The sequence below is a fragment of the Anolis carolinensis genome, chromosome 4 (assembly GCF_035594765.1).
Source record: "Anolis carolinensis isolate JA03-04 chromosome 4, rAnoCar3.1.pri, whole genome shotgun sequence".
NCBI lineage: Eukaryota > Metazoa > Chordata > Lepidosauria > Squamata > Dactyloidae > Anolis > Anolis carolinensis.
The window spans coordinates 149221617-149247882 of NC_085844.1; the positions used below are offsets into that span (position 1 = coordinate 149221617).

The 26266-nt window shown below is 38.7% G+C and overlaps 1 protein-coding gene across 5 annotated transcripts in view; it reads right to left on the reverse strand.

Annotated features, from left to right (window-relative positions):
- dpyd (dihydropyrimidine dehydrogenase) overlaps positions 1–26266 on the reverse strand; it is a 668284-nt gene that overhangs the window by 324232 nt on the left and 317786 nt on the right. For 4 of the 5 annotated variants that reach the window (XM_062977979.1, XM_008109224.3, XM_003220086.4 and 1 more), the window contains 2 exons: positions 23245–23455; positions 6771–6955 (listed from right to left, as the gene is read on the reverse strand). In XM_062977979.1, the coding sequence (XP_062834049.1) occupies positions 6771–6955; positions 23245–23455 (396 nt within the window). Of the gene's footprint in view, positions 1–6770; positions 6956–23244; positions 23456–26266 lie in introns of those variants that run through there. The other variant, XM_062977981.1, reaches the window with a different exon arrangement.

Genomic DNA, 26266 nt, shown 5'->3' on the forward strand with positions numbered 1-26266 from the left:
GTGCATGCCTATAATATCTTATATCACAGAGGCTTCAATAGTCAGAGCAATATAGAGGAAAGTTACACATGTAGATAAAAAAAGATTAAGAGAATTACAGGAAGAAAACACTTTGAAGCCTTGACCTGCCTCTAAATTACAATTGTCCCCAAATAATGCTGCTTCCAATGGCTCAAATTGTAAGTGGTCCAAATACTGGTGAAGCAATAGCCAAATTATAGTAATTGCCACCACAGCAACCAGATTTTACTGAGATTGCACACCCAAATAAATGCCTCGTGGCTACCCATTCATCTAGCAGCTGGAAAGATGACACTTGACATTTGGAAACTTTCCTGTGAAGATTGCTGCAAGGCTTTTCCCATTAGCTTCATGGTGAGATGGTAAGGTCGAATAAGCTCCCTCAAAGCCTGCAAAGGGTAACAGAAACACTCTAATATTAAGCCTGCTTGATCTAAAATTCCAAGTGACAAGCTATGAATTGTCGGATTTCCTCCAGTGCTTCTAGTATATTCCAATTTCAGTGGGACCATGTGCTTTATTGTGCGGATCCAGGTCCAGCAAAGCATTTATCAAAGAAAAAGTGGTATACTTAGAATCAAGTGGCTGATTCATCCCACACTTAGCAGAGGCATATGCTGTATGTTTGTCAGAGTAGCCACCATCAAATGTGAAGAAGACACATCCCAAGCATGTTCTATAAGTCAGTTATGCAATTTTGTCACTGGTCCTGCAAAGTACTTCAAAAAGAGACTGCAGTACATGGAAAAACTAAGCTCCTCAGAGAAAGATTTGGGTAAGTGAATGAAATATTCAACACAGAAGTAAGGTTTGCTTGAGTAGGTTCAGTCTTTGCGGCTACGATGACTGACTCCAGACTTCACTATTATCACAATGTGTGGGGAACTATTTAGCATTCCACTGAACTAGGCTTCCTGGGCTTAATTCCAGCTTCAGAGGGCTGACTGACTATGTTTTGAAACAGTCCCTCCTACAAAATCAGTGGGATGAAGTTAGGGAGATATTGGTCAGAATCTTGTATTAGGATATATTTTTAAAGATATATGATACATTCAGTTCAAATGCAACACTATTGTGCCAGTCTCAGAGAGTAACACTGAAGAGTTATTGCTATCCCATAACTACTAAGCTGAATGAAATGTTTCAATTGTAGGTGATGACATTTGGAGTTGCAGGCGATGCCTAGATGTTATTATTAGCTGATGAAGGCAAGTAAACCAAAGCTGAACGTAGCCAGTCCACACGTTCTGTAGACTGGGGGCTACTTGTGTTCAGGAATTTAGTTAAACAATCTACCACAGTGGTTCTCAACCTGTGGGTCTTCAGGTATTTTGGCCTACAACTCCCAGAAATCCCAGCTAGTTTACCAGCTGTTAGGATGTCTGAGTGTTGAAGGCCAAAACATCTGGGGACCCACAGGTTGAGAACCACTGATCTACCCATTTGGGAATTGTATACATCCTCAACAAGCAGGTGCATGGCATGAAAATCGTCTGTCCAATTCTGTCTCTGCAGGCTAGCTGGATGTCATGTCTGTGACTGCCTGTGGTCAGCTTCATTAGGCCTGCCAACTGCAGCCTTACAATAGATTGGCCACTGGTATCTTTTCAATGAAGTATTGCAATATTATTTGCTCAGGAGTGCTTTTTAAAGAAGTCATGAAGCTTGCTGCTAGATTATGGCAGCAGCCATTGTAACATTTCCTTGGCACCATCAAATAGAAGAGAGAAGGAAGATGGCAGGGCTGTGATTTTTCATTAATTTTCTTCTCAAAGGAAGTGAATAAGTAATTTTCACAATTTTCTTCCCACTGCAAGCAAACTGCATTTTTCAATGCCTATTTACAACTAAAGACGTACAACTGCATCACATTGACAGGGGAAAGCATTGGTGACCGTCCCTTTAAGAATAGAGAATCGCCCCTCTTATATTGTCAGCAATCCCCTTTTGGGTTCTGCCTCACCACCACACTAAAGCCCCTTCTATGCAGCTGTATAAAATCCACATTGAACTGGATTATATGGCAGTGTGGATTCAGATAATCTAATTCAAAGAGATATTGTGGATTATCTGCCTTGATATTCTGGGTTATATGGCTGTGTGGAAGGGCCCTCACACTCACACATGGAAATTTAAGGGCAGGCAATACATTCATCACAAGATCAGTATTACCTTTCTTTTTTAATTAGGAGAAACAATAATATGAGAAAACCAAGAGGTCCCTTGCCTCGCCCAAAGCCCTTTACATTAAAAAAGACTGACATCCCTTTAAGACCACTTTTTTCAATGGGATAAAATTGTTCTGCCCCAAACCCCAAAGGATACAACAAGAGCCAGTGATCCAGGTTAAAACCATATCTGATGGTTGGGCAATGAAACAGAATGGGAAACTGTGATGGTTCCCATCCCACCTGTTTTTTCAGGGGTTTTTTTTATGTCAGGAGAGACTGCAATACTACAAATAATATGGAAGGTTTATTTCCCCTCCTCCACAATATCTGTAAAGAAATATCAAGCAGTACGCCACAGCTTCAATGCTGATGCTTCTACCAAAACATTTATTTAACATAGGTTTCTTCTACACTGCCATATAATCCAGATGATCATGGCAGAAAATCCACATTATCTGCTTTGAACCGGACTATCTGAGTTTACACTGCCATATAATGCAATTCGAAGCAGATAATGTGGATTTCATATGGCAGCATAGAAAGGGCCTTGCTTAATTTTAGTAAAAACTCATTATGTTTAAAGAACAGTAAAAATCATGCTAAGTAGAAGTTTACACATGTTATATAGGTTGTCAAATAAAAAACATTTTGCACTAGAAAAAGCAAACAATACCTTCAGGTGGGAATTTGGAAGCCAAGCCTTGTTTAGCTCCACGTGTGTTGCTGTTAGTCTTGTAATTTTATTATGCAAGACAGGTAAACTAGTTTGTGGTTTATTGGCAGTAATCCTTATATGGTTTTATACTATAAACAATTGCTTGTGGTTATGTGTGTGTTTGTGTTTAATAGTTTAAAAAAAATCAGTTGAAAACCAATTGAAATATGCTTTGTTAAATTGGCATTTTATTTTTTATAATTTCGAATAATCTTTGACCCTTCTACCCCTCACACACTGAAAAGAACCCCTAAATGTCAAAGCATATTCTTCTATGAACATAACAGTATGCCTTAGTTATATCCAGATTGGATCACTGTAATGCACTCTATGTGGGGCTGCCTTTGAAGATGGTCCGAAAATTCAAAAGAAGCTTCCTGGATCCTGAATCAGCACCTGACAGCTGTGACTGGATGAGGACTAACAAACTGAAGCTTAAACCAAACAAGACAGGGGTCCTCCTGTCACGAGGCCAATTGGGGTATATGGTGGCAACCTGTGCTTGATGAGGATACACTCTATCTGAGGACACAGGTTGGTAGTCTTAGGATCCTCCTGGATCCAGCGCTGATGCTTGATGCTCAGGTGTCGGAAGTGGCTGGGAGGCTTTCGCACAGTTAAAACCTGTGCATCAGCTGTGATACCTAGAGAGACTGACTTGGCCACGGTGGCCCATGCCTTAGTTACATCCAGATTATATTACTGTAATGCACTCTATGTGGGTCTGCCTTTGAAGATGGCCTGGAAATTGCAACTGGTAAAAAGATCGGCAGCCAGACTTCTAACTGGAGCTAATTATAGGGAGCACACAACACCCCTATTAAAGCAGCTGCATTGGCTGCCAATAAGTTTCCGGTCTCAATTCAAAGTGCAGGTTATGACCTATAAAGCCTTAAATGGTTTGGGTCCTGCTTATCTTCAAAACCACATCTCCTCTTATGAACCAGCACAGGCTCTAAGATCTGTCAGGGAGGCTCTCCTCTTGCCACCATCACAAGCGCGGTTGTGGGGATGACAGAGGAGGCCTTCTCAGTGGTGGCCTCCCAACTTTGAAAATCCCTCCCATGGTAAATTAGAAAAGCCCTAATGTTATCCACCTTTCGTAGGGACCTGAAAATTTGGTTGTTTCAGTTTTTTTTCAACAACGCCTAGTTCCTAGTCACAAATGCCCAGTGCCCAGGTTCCACAAGAATATGCTGCTGTCTTCATTTTATCAATTATCTGGTCTTATCTATGCTCATGATCTCCACCCTGTAAGTTATCCTAAGAGTTATAACCAAGGCAGCAGCATCCAGAACATTTAAACAAAACTGAATTGCCAGCTTCTTGGCACTGTAACCTCAGATTCAGTTCCTTCTTTGTACCTTGACCAAATACAAATGGGATTTCTCACCACCTGTTTTTAATGATGTAGGAGAAGTAAGCAACATGGCTATATTTTGATGCCAAATAAGTCAATATTTGAAAAATAATTGTTCCATTACAATAAATCACAACTTTTTCTTTAACATTGGGAGACCAACATTTCCTAACATTGAGAGTGGAATAAATTACCATTCCCTCTATGACAAAAGCTTGCTGGGGATAAGGAGAAAAAGGCCATATGTTTCCAAAGTAAGTGACAATACAAACCCTTCATAGGCATTACTACCTATTCTTTACATATGTGCTAATCTGGGTAGTGATTTGGCTCAATGTATTGACCCCCAAACCATTACTGGGTACAAATACCATTGCCAGTCATCACAACTGTGAATCTTCTTAGGAAAACTCTAGAAGCTTTACACATTTTGATCACATATTTTTGGCTCATTTTTGTTGAGAAAATCATTCCTGGTTTATCAGGTTAGATGGAGACTGTTGCTGAACAACCATTTTCAGAACTTGAACAAATTCCCAACTGGATTGATGCCTGAGCTTTGAAAGAGACATTCTACAATGCAGATTCCTTTTTAAAATAATATTCCGCCATTATTCTGAGTGTGCTTTTAGGACAGTGGTTCCCAACCTTTTTTTGAACAGGGCCCACTTTGATCAGGGACCACTCTCCAACATTAGTACCAAAAGGGTTACAAATCAGTTTTTGGTCAACTTTAGATTCGGTTTGGTTATTTGGGGTGCTGCTTCAGAAAATTGCATTAGGTAGACCACATCAGCTCTAGTTTCTGAAACAGAACATATGCTTTCCAGTAGTTGTCATCCGCTCGCCCATAGAAAACCATATTTAATAATCTAGAGCTGATGTGGTCTATCCAATGTAATGGTCAGCTCTGTGGAAAGGAGTGGAAATAAAATAAATCAATAAAATCAATAAATAACGAGGAAGAAGGTTCATGGACCAGGTTTTTGTTCTCACGGCCCACAGGTTGAGAACCACTGTTTTAGGATCTCAAAATCCTAAAGGTTAATTTCTGCCTCATTCCTTGGTCCCTTGTAGTCTGAAATAGGTCAGATCCATCTTGCCTTCAGTCCTGACCAATTTCCCAGTTCTGCCAGTGAAAAGCAGTTCCACATGATGCTGCTACTTATCAACATGCTTTGCCATGGGAATGATGTTCTCAGTGAATGAGTGTGCCTGGCTTTGTACCATATATAACATCTTATGACAGAACCAAGAATTAGGTTTTTGGCTATATCAGACCAAAGAACCTTTTGCTACAAGATTGCTGTGCCTCCAAAAGCACCTTTTGCAAACTTCAAATGGGGTTTAATATGGATCTTTTCCAGGTTTTCTTCTTGCCAGTTTTTCATAAACCATTTGCTACAGGTAGAGCTATGGTTGAGTCATTTCTGGGGTTAAATATCATTGTTTTTCATTTAAAACAGTTAATATGATTTTAATACCACTTTTCAAACCTGTACCAAGTGGAGGAAAATGAAAGCATGCTTTTCTCTTCCAATCATTAATATCATGCTCACAATACCCTAATATCCTTGTCTGTCTTGTGCCTTTTCCACTCAGATAGTAGAGAAAATAAGATTACCCAACCTTCCTTCCTTCTTTTCGTATCAATGACCTTCTTTTTATGATAACCTTTCACAGACAGACTTATGACTTGTTCATCACCACAGGATGTATTATTCAAGGTAGCAAAACATGCACAGAGCAAGTCATACAAGCCTCTCAGCGCCAGCCAAGGAATTGTTCCTTCACCTACATGAGCATGTTCCTTATACATTTTTTATTTGTATTACATTTATACAAGAGGGTCCATCTGGAAGAACCCTCTTGTGTTATTCCTGGGGTCACTTGTCTGACTGCTTCTTTTATCTACAGATAGCATGTTTTCTTTGCTCTGGTGCCCTTGTTTTCCCATTTATATTTTAGAAAGGGCTGGTATGGTCACAGCCCCCACAAAATACTGCCTCCGGTGACAAATGTTAAAAGTATTCTTTTTAAAAAAATAACAAACATTCCATGCTGTTCAGTGCTGTCCTCTGTTTTTAATATTTATTAGGTATTTTCTTCCAATTACCTATCCGAGGTGTATTATGCAGTGCATTATGCATTAAGTTGTGTCCCCTTTGGGTAGAAATTAGAATTTATGAGTAAAAGTTGTTTTTATTGGTCTACAGAAAAAAACCCATATTCAAACCACCAAATATACAGACACACAGCACTTACCTGTAACCGAGCAATAAGTTCATCCCCCTGTAGTTTTAAATTGTCTTTCTCTGGCCCTTAAAACCCTAAATACTCTGCTGTAAGGGCTTCCTCAATTTTCTGAACAAAGGGTCCCTTTGCATTTGCACTATTCTTTGATTATAGACAGGTTATTCAAATTGAGCATAGAAAGGAGTATTATCCAGGCAAGTGAAGTAAATCAAGGTGAAGTGAGAAGAAAGTATTTTGAAAAACTAACCTGTATGTATTTGTGCATGTACCAGGAAGCTTGTTTTCCATCATTCACTGATTCTACTGTTGTGTTGGCAAGTCCACTAATGTCACCTCCTGCAAAAATCCACGGCTCGCTTGTTTGCATGGTCTCCAGATCAACTTCAGGAAGACCCCATTTGTTAAACTTGAGAGGAGACAGAGCTTCTTTTACTGTATTGAAAAACAAGAAGCATGTGGTGGGTGAAAATTAGGATAAAGCAGAAGACAGAGTAGCAGCTGGTTACTGAAACAGCACTTGAAGCAATGTGTATTGCTAGGCACTTGCAGCAGGACTGAGCTGCATTTCCAGAGTTTTAGATAATTAAGTATTTTTCTAAGATGGTGTATTTATTTTTAAAATACTTTTGTACTATATATTCTTTTAATTGTATTTTGTTTGAATTTCATACTGTGAGTCATCCTGTGTCCCAGGTAAATTAATAAGGGGGCAATTACCACTTAGGGTGTATACATTGTAGAATTAATGCAATTTGGCACCACTATAACTACCATGGGTCAATGCTATGAGAGTTGTGGGATGTGGGATTTGGAGTTTGGTGAGGCACTGCTATAGTGTAAATGCATCCTAAGATTGCACCTTCAGGTAACTGAGGGGAGAAAGAGTAACGCTGGCTTCCATGAAACTACTGGACTGATCTTCATGAGTTTAAATCCTAGGAAGGAAGCCGTGTCCCTCCACTTTGAAACATAAATGGATTCTATTTAGTGACAGTACTAAATGGACCTGAGTCTTGTTTAAAAGAGGAAAGAGAGGTGAGAATAATAAGCATTTTCTTGACCTGTGAAGTCAAATTGAGTTTGATCCTTCCTTATAATGTTTCATCAAAAATAATATCATTTTCATCCCTCAGATCTTACTTGTTAACCACTACAACAATGGTCACAGGCATTATGCAACCCTTTCCTTCTTCTTTGCTGCCTTGATCACTAATTTAGGAGCATGAAGGCATTGGAAGCACAAAAAAATAGTTTACTAGAGGAGCAAAAATCATAACACATTCAATGGCCCAGATGACATTTCCCAAGCTTCCAATCTACTGCAAAATCAGTACTGCAGTTGCTTGGGAAAAGGTGTCATAAAGCCATCCTGTACAAAATTCTAATTATCAAGAAATGAAGGGTGAATCAGGATTTGGATACCATGGGGGTTGGGAGAAACTGTTTGAGACTTATAGTATTGCTACAGTTGGCACTAGGAATATAATATTTTGAATATCAAAATAGGACTCATGGAAAAAATAGTCCTGCAGTTCTGGTTCCAGCTTCCAGTTTATGGTGATGACATTTGGGACAATGACCCAGAGTCAGAACCTGGAAGTAATGCTGTAAAAGGGATATCACAGTTTCTAGTGTTGGTTTCTGCTGAGCCCCATTTTGCTACCTCTTGGTCAGTTGTGGATGTCACACTGAGGTGAACATAGGGACAGTGTGTTTTGTATCACAAGCTAGCGTCGGTTTTTTAACACCTACAATTAATTATCCTGGTTGCTTTTAAGAGCAAAGAGTTAAAAATGAACTTGTGGAAAATGGGTGAAATAAATTAATTTTAAAAAGTAATTTCCCAAAATCAAGGTTGGGAAGACACTCTTTGATCTCAATTAGGTTGTGGCAAAATATTACATTGCTTTGAGTTCAATACACACATGACGGATATTGTATATCCGAAATGAGACATAATTCTTTCAAAAGCATAGAGAACACAAAACAGCACACTTGTTCTTTGAAACCTCTGTATTAGGTCTCGCCTTTCTCCCAGGATTTGAGATGACCCATTATAAAACTTGTAGGGAAGAATGTGCATCTCTTTAAACCCCCAAAATATTTATATCTTTTTATAGCAACTTTAGCATGAAGTGAATTGTCATAACAATCACTCTCTTCAACACATCATGTAGACTGCGCCTTAGTTCTCACAAATAACAGAAGAGGTGCTAAACCTATATTCAGACTGTTGCAGTTCAAACTGCAGGTAAGGGGATAACATGATGGAATGCTGTTCTGTACAAAAGCATTCCTAAAAAATACATAAAAACCTACCTTGATTAAATCTGTGCAAAATGTGTACATTAAGAACAGTGTGTACCAAAATTTATATCTATGCCTGAAGGGAAGATCTTGTAATGTGACAAGATCTTAGACAGGATAAGAATACTGATGGCTTTCTAATAAATGCAATGGAAACAAAGCTGATTGAGTTTCACATAACCAGTCTAACTAATAGGGGGGGGGGGGGGGGGAGCTAGATCTGACTGAGAGGCTGGCTTCAGATCTTCAATCTTTCTTATATCCCTACTTTTGTTGGCTAGCCATTATTTCTCAAGGCAACTTATTTCAGAGGGAGTAGTAATGATAAAGAGGTGGAGATGGGTAGAGAGAAAAACCATGTCGCCCACACCTCCTTAGAGAAAGGGTGGCTCATTTGTAATGACCAAAAACTAAAAACTAAGAAATAGAATCAGTAAACAATAAGACTCAAATATAAAGATAGGCAATGAGACTTATTTGTTCCCTATGGAAATAATAACCTTAATGTCAAAATAATATCATTTGCTTTCTTATGGCTATACATTCAGAATAACATATTTGTCTTTCAAATCCCAGGTCCTTTGCATTTTTTCGTTATGATGAAAGCAATGGCGGAGGGGGGGGTTGCTTTCACACATCTTGGTACCTTATATCAAAATGAATGATGTCTATAGGTATTACTGCATCATAGCACCCAGGTTCTCACCCTCTTGCTAAGTTTTTTTTTTTTGTAACATCGCTTGGGGACATAGAACACACAGATGCAGATTGCTAAGGTCAATTAAACTGATGTAGCTGTGCTGTCATATATGTAAAAGAGAAACCTGCTAGTGTATTTCTCAGTTGTCACAGAACAGTGTCAAAGATGAGTTCTGCATGTTTTTTTTTTTTTTTTAAAGAGATGAGCACAGGCAGCTGTGTTTTGCCTTGGGAAACCCTCTGCAAAGGCAAAACTATAATTATAGGAAGGAATTGGATTTTCATAATTTCCCAATATCTATTTTCACATCAATGGGTTAAAGAATTGAATTAGTTTTTATTTTCATTTTTCTAGCAGCAGAGGGTCAGGAAAGTGATGTGAGGGAGTTTCATGTAACAAGTCAATGCAAAATGAACTTTTAGGAGGAATGTGAAACAGGAAAAGTAAGCAAGCCTATTCTAGTCACAGTACTAATTCATAACAATATACACAGCCATGGGGTTTTGTTGATGTATTTCTAGCAACTGATTCTGCAGAGAAAAACAAAAGGCTCTTTAAGGGCTCATCTATATGAGCTCCAAAATCCGAGGCCAGACTGGAGCAATTCTACTCCTAAACAGTACAAGATTCTAGGAGCTGTTTACATGCCCCCCCCCCCCCCAATATGGCAGCAGGAGTCCAGACTGCCCAGTCAAGACCCAGTTCAGCTCCAATGGACAGTCACCCTTATTGGGAAATCCTTTTATTTGTGTATTTATTTATTTATTAGACTTGTATACCGCTACTCCCAGTTTGGCTCGGAGCGGTTTACAGAAATAGATTAAAACAATACACTTAGCTTTAAAATAACAATAAAAACAATAAAAACAACAATAAAAACAGACATAGCCCCGAGTTTTTCACCCATCGAAAGCTTGTCGGAAGAGCAAGGTTTTGCAGGCTTTCCGAAAGGCAAGTAGGTCTCGGATAGTTTGAGTTTCAACTGGCAAGGCATTCCATAAATGAGGGGCTACAATCGAGAAGGCTCTCTGCCTAGTAGAAGACAAATGATAAGTCCATATGTTAGGGACTTCAAGCAAATTTTGGTCTTCGGACCGAAGTAATCTCTGGGGTTGGTAGGGGGATAAGCGGGCCCTCAGGTACGCCAGCCCCAAACCATGTAAGGCCTTAAAGGTTAGTACCAGTATCTTGAAAGTAATCCAGTACTCAATCGGTAGCCAGTGCAGCTGTTGTAGAATTGGGGTGTTACACCACCTTGCTGGCACCCCGGCGAGAAGACGAGCTGCCGCATTTTGCACCAGCTTCAGTTTCCGGATCACTGACAGAGAAAGGCCAATGTAGAGGGCGTTACAGTAGTCGAGTCTCGAGATGACCATTGCCTGGATCACCATAGCCAGGTCATTCCTAGATAGGTAGGGAGCCAGTCGCCTAGCCTGACGTAGATGGAAAAACGCAGATCTGCTCACAGCAGAGACCTGGGCCTCCATTGTGAGCTGAGGGTCCAATAAGATACTTTGTCACTGCACCATTCCTCTTCCTTTTCCCAGGTCATGTGGGTACCTTTTCTTATGGCAGCAAAGTTTCCCAGCAATATCCAGGAGCTTTTCAGAGCTCTGTGGTCCGCTGCCATGGTGGCAAAGAACAGCCTGGGTAAGTTCCATCCCTTTTCCCTGCATCACAAAGTGCAGGGAAAAGTGGATGACTGCACTGGCCTGTGTAGACAGTGGACCAATTCTAATGAAAACTGGCCCAGATATCCACCAAAAACCTGGGATACATCCCCAAACTTCTGCTAACATGGGGTTAAACAAGGTCAACAAGCTTTACCCCAGATTATGGGCTGAAAGACCCTGAATATTATCTAGATGTCCAGGAGCAACTTCTGTTCTGATTTGGGGTTTCTGGCCAGTGTTGACAAGCACAGTTTAGATATATTACGGCAAAATGGGGCAATTAAATACACGTTTCTTCCAAGCAAACAATGTTTGAGTAGAGTTTTACTATGTGTTTGCATAACTTCCTTAGATCATAGCTACTGGTGTGATTGAAAACCCCAGGAAAAGAACTCATTGTGAGGGGTAACAGTAAGTGAGGAAAGAACAGACATAATTTAGATTCTTGTAATCTCAAAATACATTTGCAAAAAGTAATAATTAGGCTCTGTATCTCATTTTTGATACAGACAACAAAGCACTATTTTGCTAAATTAATATGAATATCACATAGAGCTGCTGGCACTGATAATGCCAAGAACAAAATATTTTGAAATCCTGGATACTAAGATAAGACACTGATGACTTAGACAAAAATATCAGCAAAAGACACGGTTTTGCATGTTTTAGCAGCTAGTTTTAAGCATGGAAGTACCGTGTCAGTTTCAGGATCAGAAGCGATTAGTCTCCCTTAAAGTTACTCTTGAGTTAACGTTACCGAGGCTCATATAAAACAGACAAAGCATGAATTTGAGTAAGTCCACTGAAACAATTTTCCAAGTGTTAAGACTAGATTTATCTTCTAGTTGGATCTAGGTCCAAGGCTGCTGAATTAGTTTAATATTTCTAAGGCTAAAATACCAAGAATTCAGATCATTTTCCAGATTTCTGCATGAGCACTTCATGGGATGACTAAACAGGAAAAGTCTAGTCAGTTTACTATTCACAATTTGTTTGTTTTTTTTGTTTTTGTTTTTGTTTTTTTGCCTTTCTTTCAAATGTGACTTAGGGCACTTCCAGACAGGCCCCATATACCAGGATCTGGTCCCAGGTTTTTTGCTTTAAACTTGATTATATGAGTCCGCACTGCCAGATAATCTGGGATAAATGGAAAACCTGGTATCAGATTCTGGGATATATGGCTTGTCTGGAAGGGCCCATACAAGGCATATTACATTTTATCGTAAGAGGGAGAAGAACACACTAGATTCCCCTCACCCCCAAAATCACACACACTAGATTCCCCCTTTACAATAAGCTTTCTATAGCTGTTATTGTTATGTACCTTCAAACTTGTGTTGTTTGCCATTAATGGTGACACTAAGGGCCCATCCAGACACGCCTTCCCACATAATTACCTGGGGTGTCCAGATGATGCCTCGGGCAAACATGACTGCATTCGGCACAAAGCAGGAAACACTGCTTTGTGCCAAGGTAATTTGATAGCAGGTTAGATCCATGCCTTCTTGAAAGGCGTGGTTCGAACCCACTATGGCCACTGTCTGGACTGCCCCCTCAGAAGTCCTGGACTTCTAAGGGGGCAGTCCAGACAGCCCTCTCATGTTTTCCAGGCTGAAAAACCTCAAGGGCACCAACCCCCTCCTCACCCCCCCCCCCCAAGCCTTTAAAAATAAAGTAAGTTACCAGGTCGGCATTTCTCCTTCTCCAGAGTTGTTCTGGCTTATACCAATGATGCGCCAAGAGAAGGGAGGGAGGAAAATCGCACCTCACCTCACTCTCTTGGCGTGCCATTGGTACAAGCGAGGAGAACTCTGGATTAGGGGAAATGGCTCCCGCATGAGATTTTCCTTTTTAAAAAGGCTTTTAAGGAGTTGTTTTTTGTGTTCTGGTCCCCTGCTTTTTAAAATGTGATTGTCCCCTGGTTAAAGGGCTGCCTGGAACCACCCTAAGGCAAAGTTATCACAGGGTTTTTTAGGTTTCCATGGCTGAGCAGGGAGTCACAGACCAATGCTCAAACCGGTACACCATGCTAGATGTCATATATACATTTATGCCAAAAAGACTGCAGTTCAAATCCATTATCTGAGTAGGTAAGCTTGGGACAGTTTTTTTTTAAAAAATCTACTATATTTTCATTTCAGGATTGTTGCAAGAAAAATATCTATGATGCTCTGACTTGAAAGATTTGAAAGACTTCACATATTAAGACCAATCAGAGCTGGATTTTATTTCATACTAGTTCCAGAAATAACCTTTCTGGAGAGATAAATGCAAAATAGTTGAAACAATAAAAAGGGTGAAGGTCTGTGCTTTGACAAGAACATGAATGGCCACTGCTATTTTTCAGATCATAAATGGGAGGTGTGTGGGGTTTTTTTTTTTGGGGGGGGGGAGATGTTATTTTGTATAATTAAGGGAAAGAAAAAAGCATTTTATATAAGTAAAGGTTGAAGAAAGAACTTATAATTGATGGGTGTTTAACATTTTGAAATGCATTTTAAAAGCTTTTAATTCAGTTTCATTATTTTAATATAATTCAATAGTGTTTCACAAATTTGAAAGAATCTTATTAATTGAATTAAGTGAAAGTTGGGGAAGAAAGATGAGATATAATTTATACTAATTTATATACATTCTAATAATGTATATGATAGTATGATTTTGTGAACGATTAGCAGCATATCTTATTTTTTAAAAAATTAAAGTATATTGAACTACAGTGAACCACCCTAAATACAGGTTCTGGTGGGTCCATATGGTTTTTCTTGCTTAGTCTCACATGTCCTGTGCTATCAGAGTATTCTGGGAAGGAATGGAAGAACGGGCTTTGATGCTAAACATATAGGCATCCTGTACTCCATTGCAATGGCAATGTAGATAAAAATAGGATGTGAAAGGATGCCAACACAGCATATAGACAACAGCAATGCAATCAGAGCAAATCACTCAGAATGGATGACAGCACACAAATACTACCAAATAACCAAGAAGAAATGGAGAAACTACATAAGATGACACTAGAGTTCAAACTGTCTATTTCTGTCAATGATACACAAATGAGAAAGCATCAACTAATTTTAGATCCCTTTGGGGAAAATACCCCTCCTCCCAGCAATATTAAGATATATTGGAAAACCAGAAAATATTTTAATTAACAAAACAAATCAAATGGAAAAGATTCCTCAAATAAAGCTTTAAAAGTGACACAGTGTGTGCTTGACTGCCATGACTAATTATGTATCCATGTAATGTGTGTTCAATTTAGGCTTATTTAAATAGCAGAAATGCTCATTAGCTGCAGTATATCTGTGAAGCCTCAGTAAACAGTTTAATGGTATTTTATGTTTAACCAATTTCATAAGTTCCTGTAATTTTGGCATTCGCAGCTCATTAATGTTATTTTTGATATGCATCTAACAGGCTTGTTTCAGTGAAAGCTGGCAGTATATCCTTGTGTGCAGTTATGGAAAATATAGTGATTTCTGCTTAGACTTTTGTACAGGTTAAGTAATAACATCAACCCAATAGACTGAGTCAGTTTGATAGGAGATAAAAATTCACAGAAATTCACCAGAAACAAAGGAACCAAATATACTGACAGATACAATACCACCACCACCAACCCCCACCGCAATATCCATAGATTCTGAATCTGTAGATGCAACCATCCACTGGTTTAAAAATATTCCCAAAATATATTTTGCTATGTCATTGTATATAAAAGTATTTCGGGATCCACAGATTTTTGGTGTCTATAGTGTATGTGTTCCTGGAACCAAACCCCAATGGGTACAAAGGGCATATTGTACATAATGTGGAGCCCAAATTGACTGGTTTGCTTTATTTAGTGACTGAATCTATCAGAACAATAGTAATATGAAATATCCCTAAATCAATTCAAAATCTGTTCTACTTTAGCATCCTCTCCATGCATGTCTCATAGCATGAAGGTGTAGTACACTTCTGTTGATGTCTTGAAGTCCATGTTGAGACCTGGCACTTTCCCCATCCCGAATGGCCCTCTAAGACCCCTTTCCCGCAAAAGCTCTGGAAACCTCCCATTCTTGCTTGTAAGAGGGTATGGATTCGTTAGCTAGATTTTTAAGAATGAATTCAACCAACTTAACTACATGTTTGAAGCTTAAGATGTCTTATTATACAGCAGTAAAAGAGAAGAACTGCATCTCTAGAAAGAGAATAAGACTTTCTCATGCAGATTTTCATCACATTTTCTTTTGTATGCAGTGAGATGTTATGTCTACTATTTAAATTAAAGAGCTACACTGACCTCCAGATTGGACTTTGAACCCAATTTGGCAATTCAGATAACATCTTGAATGAATTTGGACTAAGCTGTAGACTTCCTAATTCTACTCAGTTCTGAATTATAAATTGGAAGCCCTTATATTGTATTGACTATTATTGAAAATCAGCTATGACACTTTTTCATTATTCAAAATCAGACTAGACTTACATGTCTCTTATGGAAGGAATACACCTGCAAAGTCTGGGAAAAATAAGTTTTGTGCATGATAAGTTTTCCACTTGATATCTGTTGATATCTGTTTAATTTAGTCACTGCTTTAGTTTTGCAAGGTTAAGTAGCTTGTTTGCAAGAATGGGGGAAGAAATCCCCAGTAGTATGTCTATATTGATGTCTCTGGTCTGCTAGGATGCAAAGTGAAGTCTTTCCCATGCAGCTCATCTCTCTCCCACTTGACACTGCCAAGACTCTGCTATTCTGAAAATTCATCATAATGCCCTTCACTGCAAATCGTTCTTTCATTTAAGACTGAGAAATTTCACTACATGTATCAAATTAGTTTCATCTTACCTAAAAAGATCTGACTTTTACAGAGAAGAAATCTCACTGCCAAATTTGCTTATATCTCAGTGGCAACTGTAGTGAACCTTACCTATTAGGCCTGGAATGAAGTCTTGGTAACAGTGAGTGAGGCAAGCCTCCATTTTGTTGAGGAATGCCAGGCAGCCATCTTGAGTGTGGTTAGAAAGGGGGAGGAGCTTAGAGAGAGACTCCTAGGATTGACCAACCAGAGCAGAGGGGAGGAGCCAAGCCTTAGAAAGCAGAGGGAAAAAAAGAGCTCCAGGGAGTTCTGTTTTAGGGTTTGAAGAGAGCAGTTCGGTTTTGGAGTTTGGGGTGTGTGTGTGAGAGAGAACTAAAAGCTGTGGAAACTGACAGGGTAGGTCAGGCAGTTGAATCTCTTGAGGAGGAGATAACTCAAGGGATTGAGTCTCACTACTGGGCTGGTTAATAGAAGGACTCTAGGTTAGAGTTAATTAACAACCCAGGGGAATTCGTGTCTATTGTCAGCAAATAGAGCGAGGTTTTTTTGTGACCAATAGATAGATTGGTTGGTTGGAACTGTTTGAAACTAAGTGAAGTAATCTGAAACATACAACTAAGTTAAGTTGAAGAACATCTGTAACCGTTTATGCTTATGAACCTCTCTGAAGTAATTATTTGCCTGTTTTTAAGAAAATAATTTTTTATTCTATTTTCAACTTTCAAGAGCCTCCACAGTGTATATTTTCCATCAAGAAGCCTTAATAAAAGTTCCAGTAATATAACAATAAAATACCACAGAAAAGCCTCATAGTGAACATCAGTTTGGGAGCCAGGGGCGGAAACAGCGTGGGCAGGAAATGGGAGAAGCTTGCCTCAGACACAATTAACAACAAAGATCCTAAAGACATTTTAGGTTGGTGGCAGCTACCATTTTAAAAGAAAATCTAAAATCAAACGGTATAACCTTGCCTCTCACATATGTGTGCGTGTGTGTGAGTGTGAGTAGAGTGGAGAGTGGGTACGTTATATTTGGTGTCAGCTCCTTTCGTTATATTGGTGGCAGAGCTGGGATATTTTAAAAAGATTTCCCCCTGCCTGATGGAGTAGCCTCTCCTCCGCTCCCCGCTCAGCTCAATCCTTTATAGCAACTCTACACTGGTATTGCTCTGCTTCATAGCATTTCCGTCTGTATTGCTATTGTTATTGTGTGTCTACAGGTCATTTCAGACTCATAGCAACCTAAGGTGAACTTTTCATAGGTTTGCCATGGATGTTTGCCATTGCTTCAAAGGGTGTGTGCCTTGTCTGAGTTCACTATGGCCAAATAGAGAATTGTACCCTGGCTCTCTAAACCTTTAAAAGATGTATTTTTCTTTATTTCTTTAAAGAAAAAAAATGATGCTGTTTTTCTTATTATGGACCACTCATTGGCAGCGCAGGCCGTGATATTTATGCCTGTTTGCTTACTTAGCAATACTACAGTACCTCAAGATATGTATTTCCATATCCTAAGAGGAAGTTTTGGTAATCTCTTTCCCTTTCTCCATACCAGGGGGCAAAAATCAAACATAGCATCCTGAGCTCAATTCTGGTGCCAAACTGCAGATTTATCCACAAAAGACTTATCATTGGTCTTTTAGTCAGACCATATGTGGTATCAACTCCTAGTGAAACCTGGAAAATAATGATAAGCAGAAAATCTGAGTGCAGCTATTCACAAGGGAGGAAAACTATTCTTGTGCAGCTATTGGGGAAAGGAAAAAATAATTATAGAGTGATCATGTTGTGCTTCATAGCAACTGTCTATGGCAAAACTCAGCAATGTGAGTCTGGTCTTAAAATAGCCCTGTGAAGCACAACCTCTCTGTTTCAGCCATTTTAAAATTAATTCTAACAAAATGTACATCTTCCACAATTTCTAATGATATCTTAAACATTCTATATACAAAATGGCATTGCTTATTATCATATCCTTTTACTTCTTGTCATTTGAGTCATTACAAAGGAAGGAAAGCACATGTAAACTGCAACATAAAGTAGGGCTGATAACTTGGATGGTATAACGCTGAATTGTTGCTTGCAGTGAAGTGTTTTTGGTTTAGTTTGGTTTTTAGAAAATGAAAGCAAAGCATCAAGATGGGAAGCAGAGAACAAGGAGAAAAGTTTGGCTTGCAGGCCTGATCTGGCCTGGAGAAAGCACCAGGTCACTTCTCTGCAAGCTGAACCCCTGTAGAGGACATGTGTGTGTACACATGTGTAAACTTCCTGGAGATAAATAGTAATAATAATAATAATAATAATAATAATAATAATAATAATAATAATTTATTTGTATTCCACCCTATCTTCCCAAAGGGACTCAGGGTGGATTCCAGCATACACAAACCCAAAGGCAAACATTCAACGCCTAGAAACAATGCAACATAGATAAGGTAAAGGCTTCCCTTCTGCCTCTGAGGGGTGGTGTTCATCTCCATTTCTAAGCCGAAGAGCCTGTGTTGTCCGTAGACACCTCGAGGGTCATGTGGCTGGCATGACTGCATGGTGCTCCATTTTACCTTTCTGCCAAGCCTGTACCTATTGATCTACTCACATTTGCATGTTTTTGAACTGCTAGGCTGGCAGAAGCTGGGGCTAACAGCGGGAGCTCACCTCATCCCATAGATATGAACTGCCAACCTTCCCGTCAGCAAGTTCAGAAGATAGGGTCATTGGCGTTTTTCTCCTTCAGGTACCTCTGGGTTATATATATATATATATATGTATATATAGTGTGTCAGGAGCAACCAGAGTTGCTTCTGGAGTGAGAGAATTGGCCGTCTGCAAGGACGTTGACCAGGGGACGCCTGGATGTTGTTGGGTTTTTTTTTTATGTTTTTACCATCCTTGTGGGAGGCTTCTCTCATGTCCCCGCATGGAGCTGGAGCTGATAGAGGGAGCTCATCCACGCTCTCCCCGGGTGCGATTTGAACCTGGCAGCTTTCAGGTCAGCAACCCAACCTTCAAGTCACGAGGCTTTTATCCCCTTGGCCACCGGAGCCTCCTAATAATATAATAATAACTTTATTTTTATATCCCGCCTCCATCTCCCCAAAGGGACTCATGATGGCTTACATGGGGACAAGCCAGATCCAACAAAGATTAAAACCAAACATATATTAAAATGTATCTCAATAAAATCAATGAAATTACAACAAGACAATAACATATAAATAGCATTATCAACAGCCAATAGCTAACCTTATTTCAACAGCTAAACTTATTTAAAGTTAAGTCACTGCGTACACATATCAATAGATGTTTCACTCCTGAAACATGAAGGAACACAGCTGAACACTGTTATCTGGCATTTGCTGGCACCAGCTGAGCTTAGACCTCGGGATTCAGCCTCCTTATCCACAGACTGGGTAAAGTACTGGCCCAACTATCCACACAAACCCCGAGATGCACTGCTGCTTTGGCTTTGGGTAGTAGTAGTAGCTGCAGATTGGCATAGTTACTTAGGCTGAAAATATTCAATCTAAAGAGGATTGCAAGCAGGAAATCCCCCCCCCCCTAAAAAAATGGCTTGACACCATTGAAGTTCAGATTTTTAGTCTCAAGTTCTTCAGTATTCATTATTTTCGAAAAGTCTTCCAAAACAAACCAAAATAGAATGTTGACCCATGTATACTTGACTGCAGTCAAGTATAATTATTCTATCTGTGGAAAAAGCCATATGTCCATCATTAACATAGATTCAAGCTCATAATTTTAAGAGTGAATTCAAAGGCTTGAAATAATGGGTGGGTTTGGGTTTTTTCACATTTGGATTCTCACATTTGTTTTACTTTCAAGTTCTTTCTGTTCTGAATACTTTAAGAATAACTTTCAAAAGAAATGGATGTGGTCTGTCCTGTACATATGAAATTATTCTGAGACTACCTTGCTTAGCTGGCAAAGACTAGGTAGAAGAGATCAAAATGACACTCCTTGCTGAAGAGCTAAATAATAAGATATGAGGAGAGATGGGCAACTTTTCTCCTACTGCAGATTCCATTTTCTTATGTATAGGTAACAGATAAAGAGAAGGGATTACATAGCTTGGTATATAAAGCAACATTAGGAATTATATTATCTACAGGCTGCATTAATCTCACAAGTACTTTGGTACACCTAGCACTGAAATAAATGGTTCAAATATTACAACTCAAAAGTCTTCTGGGGGTATGATTCTTTCATTTAATGTTATTCTATACCAGGGGTCCCCAAACTAAGGCCCGGGGGCCGGATGTGGCCCTCCAAGGTCATTTACCTGGCCCCCGCCCTCAGTTTTATAATATAATATTTTTATATCATTTTAAATAGTATAATATATTGTATATACATATAATATTGATAATAATATTATGCTATACAATATAATACTAATAATAATACCATATAATAATATTAATTATATGTTATATATTACATATATTACAGTATAGTGGTATAGTTCAATATAGTAATATTTAATGCTAATATTGTGCTATGCTAATAATATAATATCTTATATGTACATACAGCTGCTCTGAGTCCCCTTCGGGGTGAGAAGGGCGGGATATAAATGTAGTAAATAAATGTAGTAAATGAATAAATAAATAATTTTAGACTTAAGCTCGCCCAAAGTCTGAAATGACTTGAAGGAACACAACAATAACAATCCTAATTAACTTGACTATCTCATTGGCCAGAAGCAGGCCCACACTTCCCATTGAAATCCTGATAGGTTTGTGTTGGTTACAATTGTTTTTATTTTTTTAATATTGTATTGTTCTTTCATTGTTGCTGTTTTGCACTACAAATAAGACACGTGCAATGTGCATAGGAATTTATTCGGTTTTTTTTTAAAATGATAATTCGGCCCCTCCACAGTCTCAAGGATTGTGGACCGGCCCTCTGCTTTAAAAGTTTGGGGACCCCTGTTCTATACAAATATTTTGGGACCCAAAGTGATGTCATGGAAAACAATAGGAAGAGCTCTTATAAAAATGATGGGCACAGCCTACCTAAGTCCAGGGTTGTTGGAAAATGGGGTAGATGCAGCTCACAATTCATGTGGAGCTGCTCATGTGGAGGAGAAATATAGGCACCACTCTATGAAAAAAGACCCCCCAAATTCACTAATGTTAGTCACTGCTGTACTTCAATTCATTCAGTCTTTGGGATGTAGCCATAGTTCAGGAGTCAGACACATTCTTTGAAAGTAAAAGGCTACAGCAGTGGCTCTCAGCTGTGGGTGCCCAGATGTTTTGGCCTTCAACTCCCAGAAATCCTAACAGTTGGTAAACCCAACTGTTGGTAAACACCTGGGGACCCACAGGTTGAGAACCACTGGGCTACAGGTTTGTGCTTGGAAGTCTCTCTGCAGGGCCAGGAAAGGCTTTGGTGTCATCACTTTCTGTCACTGTAAATAATCATAAACTAGATGCTCTCACTCTGTAGAATGCAGCTTCTTGTATTATAAAAATGTTTGTATTAAAGTGTTGCTGTCATTGGCTCTCCATTTTTAAAGCCAGTTTAATTCTTTTTGAAAAAGCTACTAAGAAATACATAACGTAGCATCACCATCTACTATGAATACATTGCTTGTTAGGACTGAAAAGCAATTCAGTGCAGTGAAAAAGTGAACAGATAAATCTCATAAGAAACCTGTGAGGTGCAAAATGTGTCCAGAGGTACCAATTTGAGAGGAATGAGGGCATGTAGGGGAGATGAAACCATTTTAGGATGCTATAGACAAGTATGATTATCCTTCAGAAGGACCTATACATCTTATGTAAAGAGAACCACAATAAATTCTCTTGAAATACATGCTAGTTGGTGCAGTTGCTGTAGTTTAACCTTGAATAAATTCAAAAGCAGATCTTTGAACCCTGCTGTAAATGTCTCTTCCACAGTACTGAAATTAAAAATGGTACCCCAGACAGCTTCTCAAAGTAAAACTGCAACATTAACTGCCATAAAAAGTACAAATCGAACATCTAAAGTCAAATTACCAGCAAGAAAATAGAAGAGAAGATAAGGTTCCATACAACATCCTCTGATATTATTGACCCTACACATTGCTGGCTGACATGAATGATAAAATGGTTCCCTTCCTCATCACATTCCATGTAGAGGAACCAACTGGAATTGTGATAAGACAACACCCTCTACCATATCTAAGGAAAGGGGAACTTAGGAGCCACAGTCCACATGGCACCAAATGCACTGTCCTTCGCCCTACCAACAGCACTCTCCTCAATTGGTATTTTAAGCAGCTGATTCACTCTGTCTAATGTCAGAACCAGACAGGCTCAGATAGTTTGAGGAGCCCCCAGAATGGGTATCGATTTAGCAGATTTCACGATCCGGATTTAATTGAGCCTCAGGGCCCTTCCACACAGCCCTATATCCCAGAATATCAAAGCAGAAAAGCCCACATTATCTGAGTGTGGACTCAATAAACCAGTTCAAAGCAGATATTGTGGGATTTTCTGCCTTGATATTCTGGGATATAGGGCTGTGTGGAAGGGCCCCCAGAAGCCCAATTCTGATCAGAAGGCTCAAATATGTAGCCTGACTATTCTGACATCACTACTTCCTAGTCTTTTCCTACTAACATATTTCTACTTATTAGTGGTAGCCAAAATGTCAGGTGAATACTTCCCAACAAACTTGAAACAAAAAGCAAACTTGTACTCTTAAAAGCAAACAAATAAAAAGTCAACTAATGAAACCTTAAATTTAATCACACTGCTGGGTTCAGCACAGTTTTTGTTCTCCCCAGGGCTACAATAAAAGAGGATAAACAGAATAAGACCGCTAAATGGATTGATATTGCATTACTGTCAGGTGAGACTATGGATGCTGCTGGTGTGATCTCGTAAATCTATATTCAGCCTGCTATATATTAGCCAGGCTGCTCAAATATGCTCTTATAAGCTCTAATTAAAGTTAACTTCAGCAATCAGGTCTTCCTTACTAGTTCCAATGTTTTCCTTTTTTTCTTTAAAGCCACCCTAACAAATAAATCAAAGTCATAATGCAATGTACAAGTAATCTTGAAACTATTACAGATGCAGGCCCCTTCCACACAGCTGAATAAAATCCCACATTATCTGCTTTGAACTGGGATATATGGCAGTGTGGACTTTGAAGAATCAACTTTTCGTTCCACATAGAAGTGTTTCTATTTTTCCAGATCACATTTCTTATGAATGAAAGGTACCTTTCGGGTCATTCAGAATGGAACCAAAGGCACTGATCACCACATTTGCTTTCAAACGGACCACTTGATCCTGATCTTCTTTCCAGTTTCCATCTTCACCTTGCTCAGTCCGAACAAATTCCATAGCAGCAATCTTCCCTCCTTTCACAATAACCTTCCAAGGAGAAAGGAAAGGGAGGAATTCACACTTTTCTTCCTTTGCAAGGTCCATCTGGAAGAGGGGGAAAATATCTTGTTAAAAGACTTCAATTGATGATCATTGGCTGTCAACTGATTTGTAGCGTACTCCATATCAGCATCGAAACCATATAGATGCTGAGAGATGCAAATTCTAAGACCTTAAGCAGCCTGGTTTATGGTGAAGAATCATGGAAATTACATTTCAGCATCATCTGGAGGTCCATACCACTGTTATTGCAGCATGAGAACCCAGTATTAGCAAACAAGGTACAGTAGAGTCTCACTTATCCAAGCCTCGCTTATCCAAGCCTCTGGATAATCCAAGCCATTTTTGTAGTCAATGTTTCCAATATATCGCGATATTTTGGTGATAAATTTGTAAATACAGTAATTACAACATAACATTACTGCGTATTGAACTACTTTTTCTGTCAAATTTGTTGTATAACATGAAATTTTGGTATTTAATTTGTAAAATCATAACCTAATTTGATGTTTAATAGGCTTTTCCTTAGTCCCTCCTTATTATCCAAGATATTTGCTTATCCAAGCTTCTGCCGGCCCGTTTAGCTTGGATAAGTGAGACTCTACTGTATGTATTAGAACAAAGTTGCAGTAATGTTTAAAAACATAAAAACAATAAAAGATTGGATCAAACCATATATTTCAGGGATGGAAAGAATATTTGAAAATATTGAGGAAATTGTTGAAATGTGTTTCTTCAGTGCAGACAGTCCCTGAGTTACAAATAATCCAACTTACAACTGACTCATACTTAAGAACAGTGGTGAGAAAACACAAAGTGAGAGAAATCTACCCCTAGGAAGGGAAATTCACTTCTTAACTAGTTATCATGGGAAAAAAGGTGTCTCCATTGTGGCTTTATTACACAAGTCACATTTCTCAAAACCCAATGATCACAGGGACAGAAAGTGGGGTGAAAATTTCTGAACAGGGACACATAGAGCAAAACAATCACCACGGGAATGTTAACACTTCTCTATGCTATCCAAAACTAAAAATATGTTTGGCTGGAGTTACACTTAAATAATGCACCTGTTCCGATGTACATATAAATTCAACTTAAGAACAAACCATCAGAACCTATCTTCTTCATAACTTGGGGACTCCCTGTACTGGAAACCAAACAAGGGGGATCCTGGAACAAAGTAAACCTTTGTAGTTCGAGCCATATCCTGTGCAAAGCGTGCACATGGTATTTTTGTGTATAAACAGCATTATCTGTGTAGGACCCAGTGTTTTCCGTGCAAAAAGCGTTGTTTTCTGGTATAAAAACATTTCACATGTGATTTTTTTCCTACTGAATAAGTCTCTAATGATGTCACTTGTTGTACAAGAGAGCATATATTTACTATGAAATTACTGTATTATGGTCATGATTATGTATGTGGATAAAATATTTATTGTTCATAATGTGCTGTTCTTTGTGCAAAAATACCACATGTGAAATTTGCACAGAATAAGTGCTGAGCAGAAAATAGTCTTTGCAAACTGCATGCTTTTCAAAAACATTTTACAGTGATGAGAAAACTACTAAAATTATTAATTGCTTCCTTTGAGAATAAAATTACTGAAGAATTGCATTCCCATTGTCATTTTACCATCCTTTCTGCTACCAAACTCTTCTTGAACCACTTGAATGGCAATAAGTTTAACTAGAAGCTTCTGGATTTTAAGCCTCAACTGGTTTGTCTTTGTCAAAAGCTTATAATAGGCTGCCTCTTTGAAATTTATAATTGTTAGCAGTCGATGAGCTCCCCAATATCTTGCAAATATAGTAGGTGAGAGCAAAACCAATGGAACATCAGCTGAAGTCTCCTTCTCCTCTAGGATTTCTCAGATGACAACTGAGCCCTGCCATGGAACTGGTGGAAGAAAAGATTAAAGCTATAAATGGCATTTCCATGAAGGAGAAAGTAGTATTTGTATTATCTATGGAGCCACTCATGCAAGGAGGAGGCAATAGGGAATTTATACATTTGTTTTATCTCTTTGGAGGAACAAGGCATAGAGAGGTGTGTGCATTACTCTCAGTTGAGCACAGAGTCTAGCTTTACAGCTGCCCTGGGAGTAGAAACAACTGCAGTTCTACCCAAGAAAACAAAAACAGTGAGAGAAATACTTTTTAAAAAACTGAAAATAATCTAGAGGAAAATGTAGTGGCTGTTATATAATTGTCTTGTGTATACTAGCAACTATTTTGGCACTGTGGCATACTAGTAAATTTGGGACTACAGGCACTCATAGCCTCAGCTCAATAGTGTTGATATCTGGGTATATGTATATATACTCTTTCTAATGTTCACATACACAAAAAATGTAACATATTTCTGCTGGGGAAATCCATTCTTTAAAGCAGAGCCTTCCAAACATTTCATGTTGGTGAACACCTTTTAGACATGCATGATTTCATGACACAGTAATTCAGTTTTACTAGCAAACTGGGGGTTAAATCAAGCCCACATAAGAGAAACAGACGCATAAATAACTTGCAATAACAAAAGGTATGGAGCAACAATGTATCTCATGAAAACCATTCATTTATATATTTTAAAATGTATGATTTGTAAGATAATCACATTTCCAAGATATTTGTCATTTATAAATAATAATGTATAAATATGTGTAAGAATTTTAAAAATAAAAATAATACAAAAACTACTTACAATTTTAATGAACTGTATGAATGGGTGGATAATTCATGGGTTTGTGGTCTACAAATTCGGCCCAAAAATCCCATGGTGGTTTGCCTTGAGTTAAAAATGACTTGGAGGCCACCAATCAAAAGCATGTGCAAGCCAGATACTTGGTTGAAACGTAT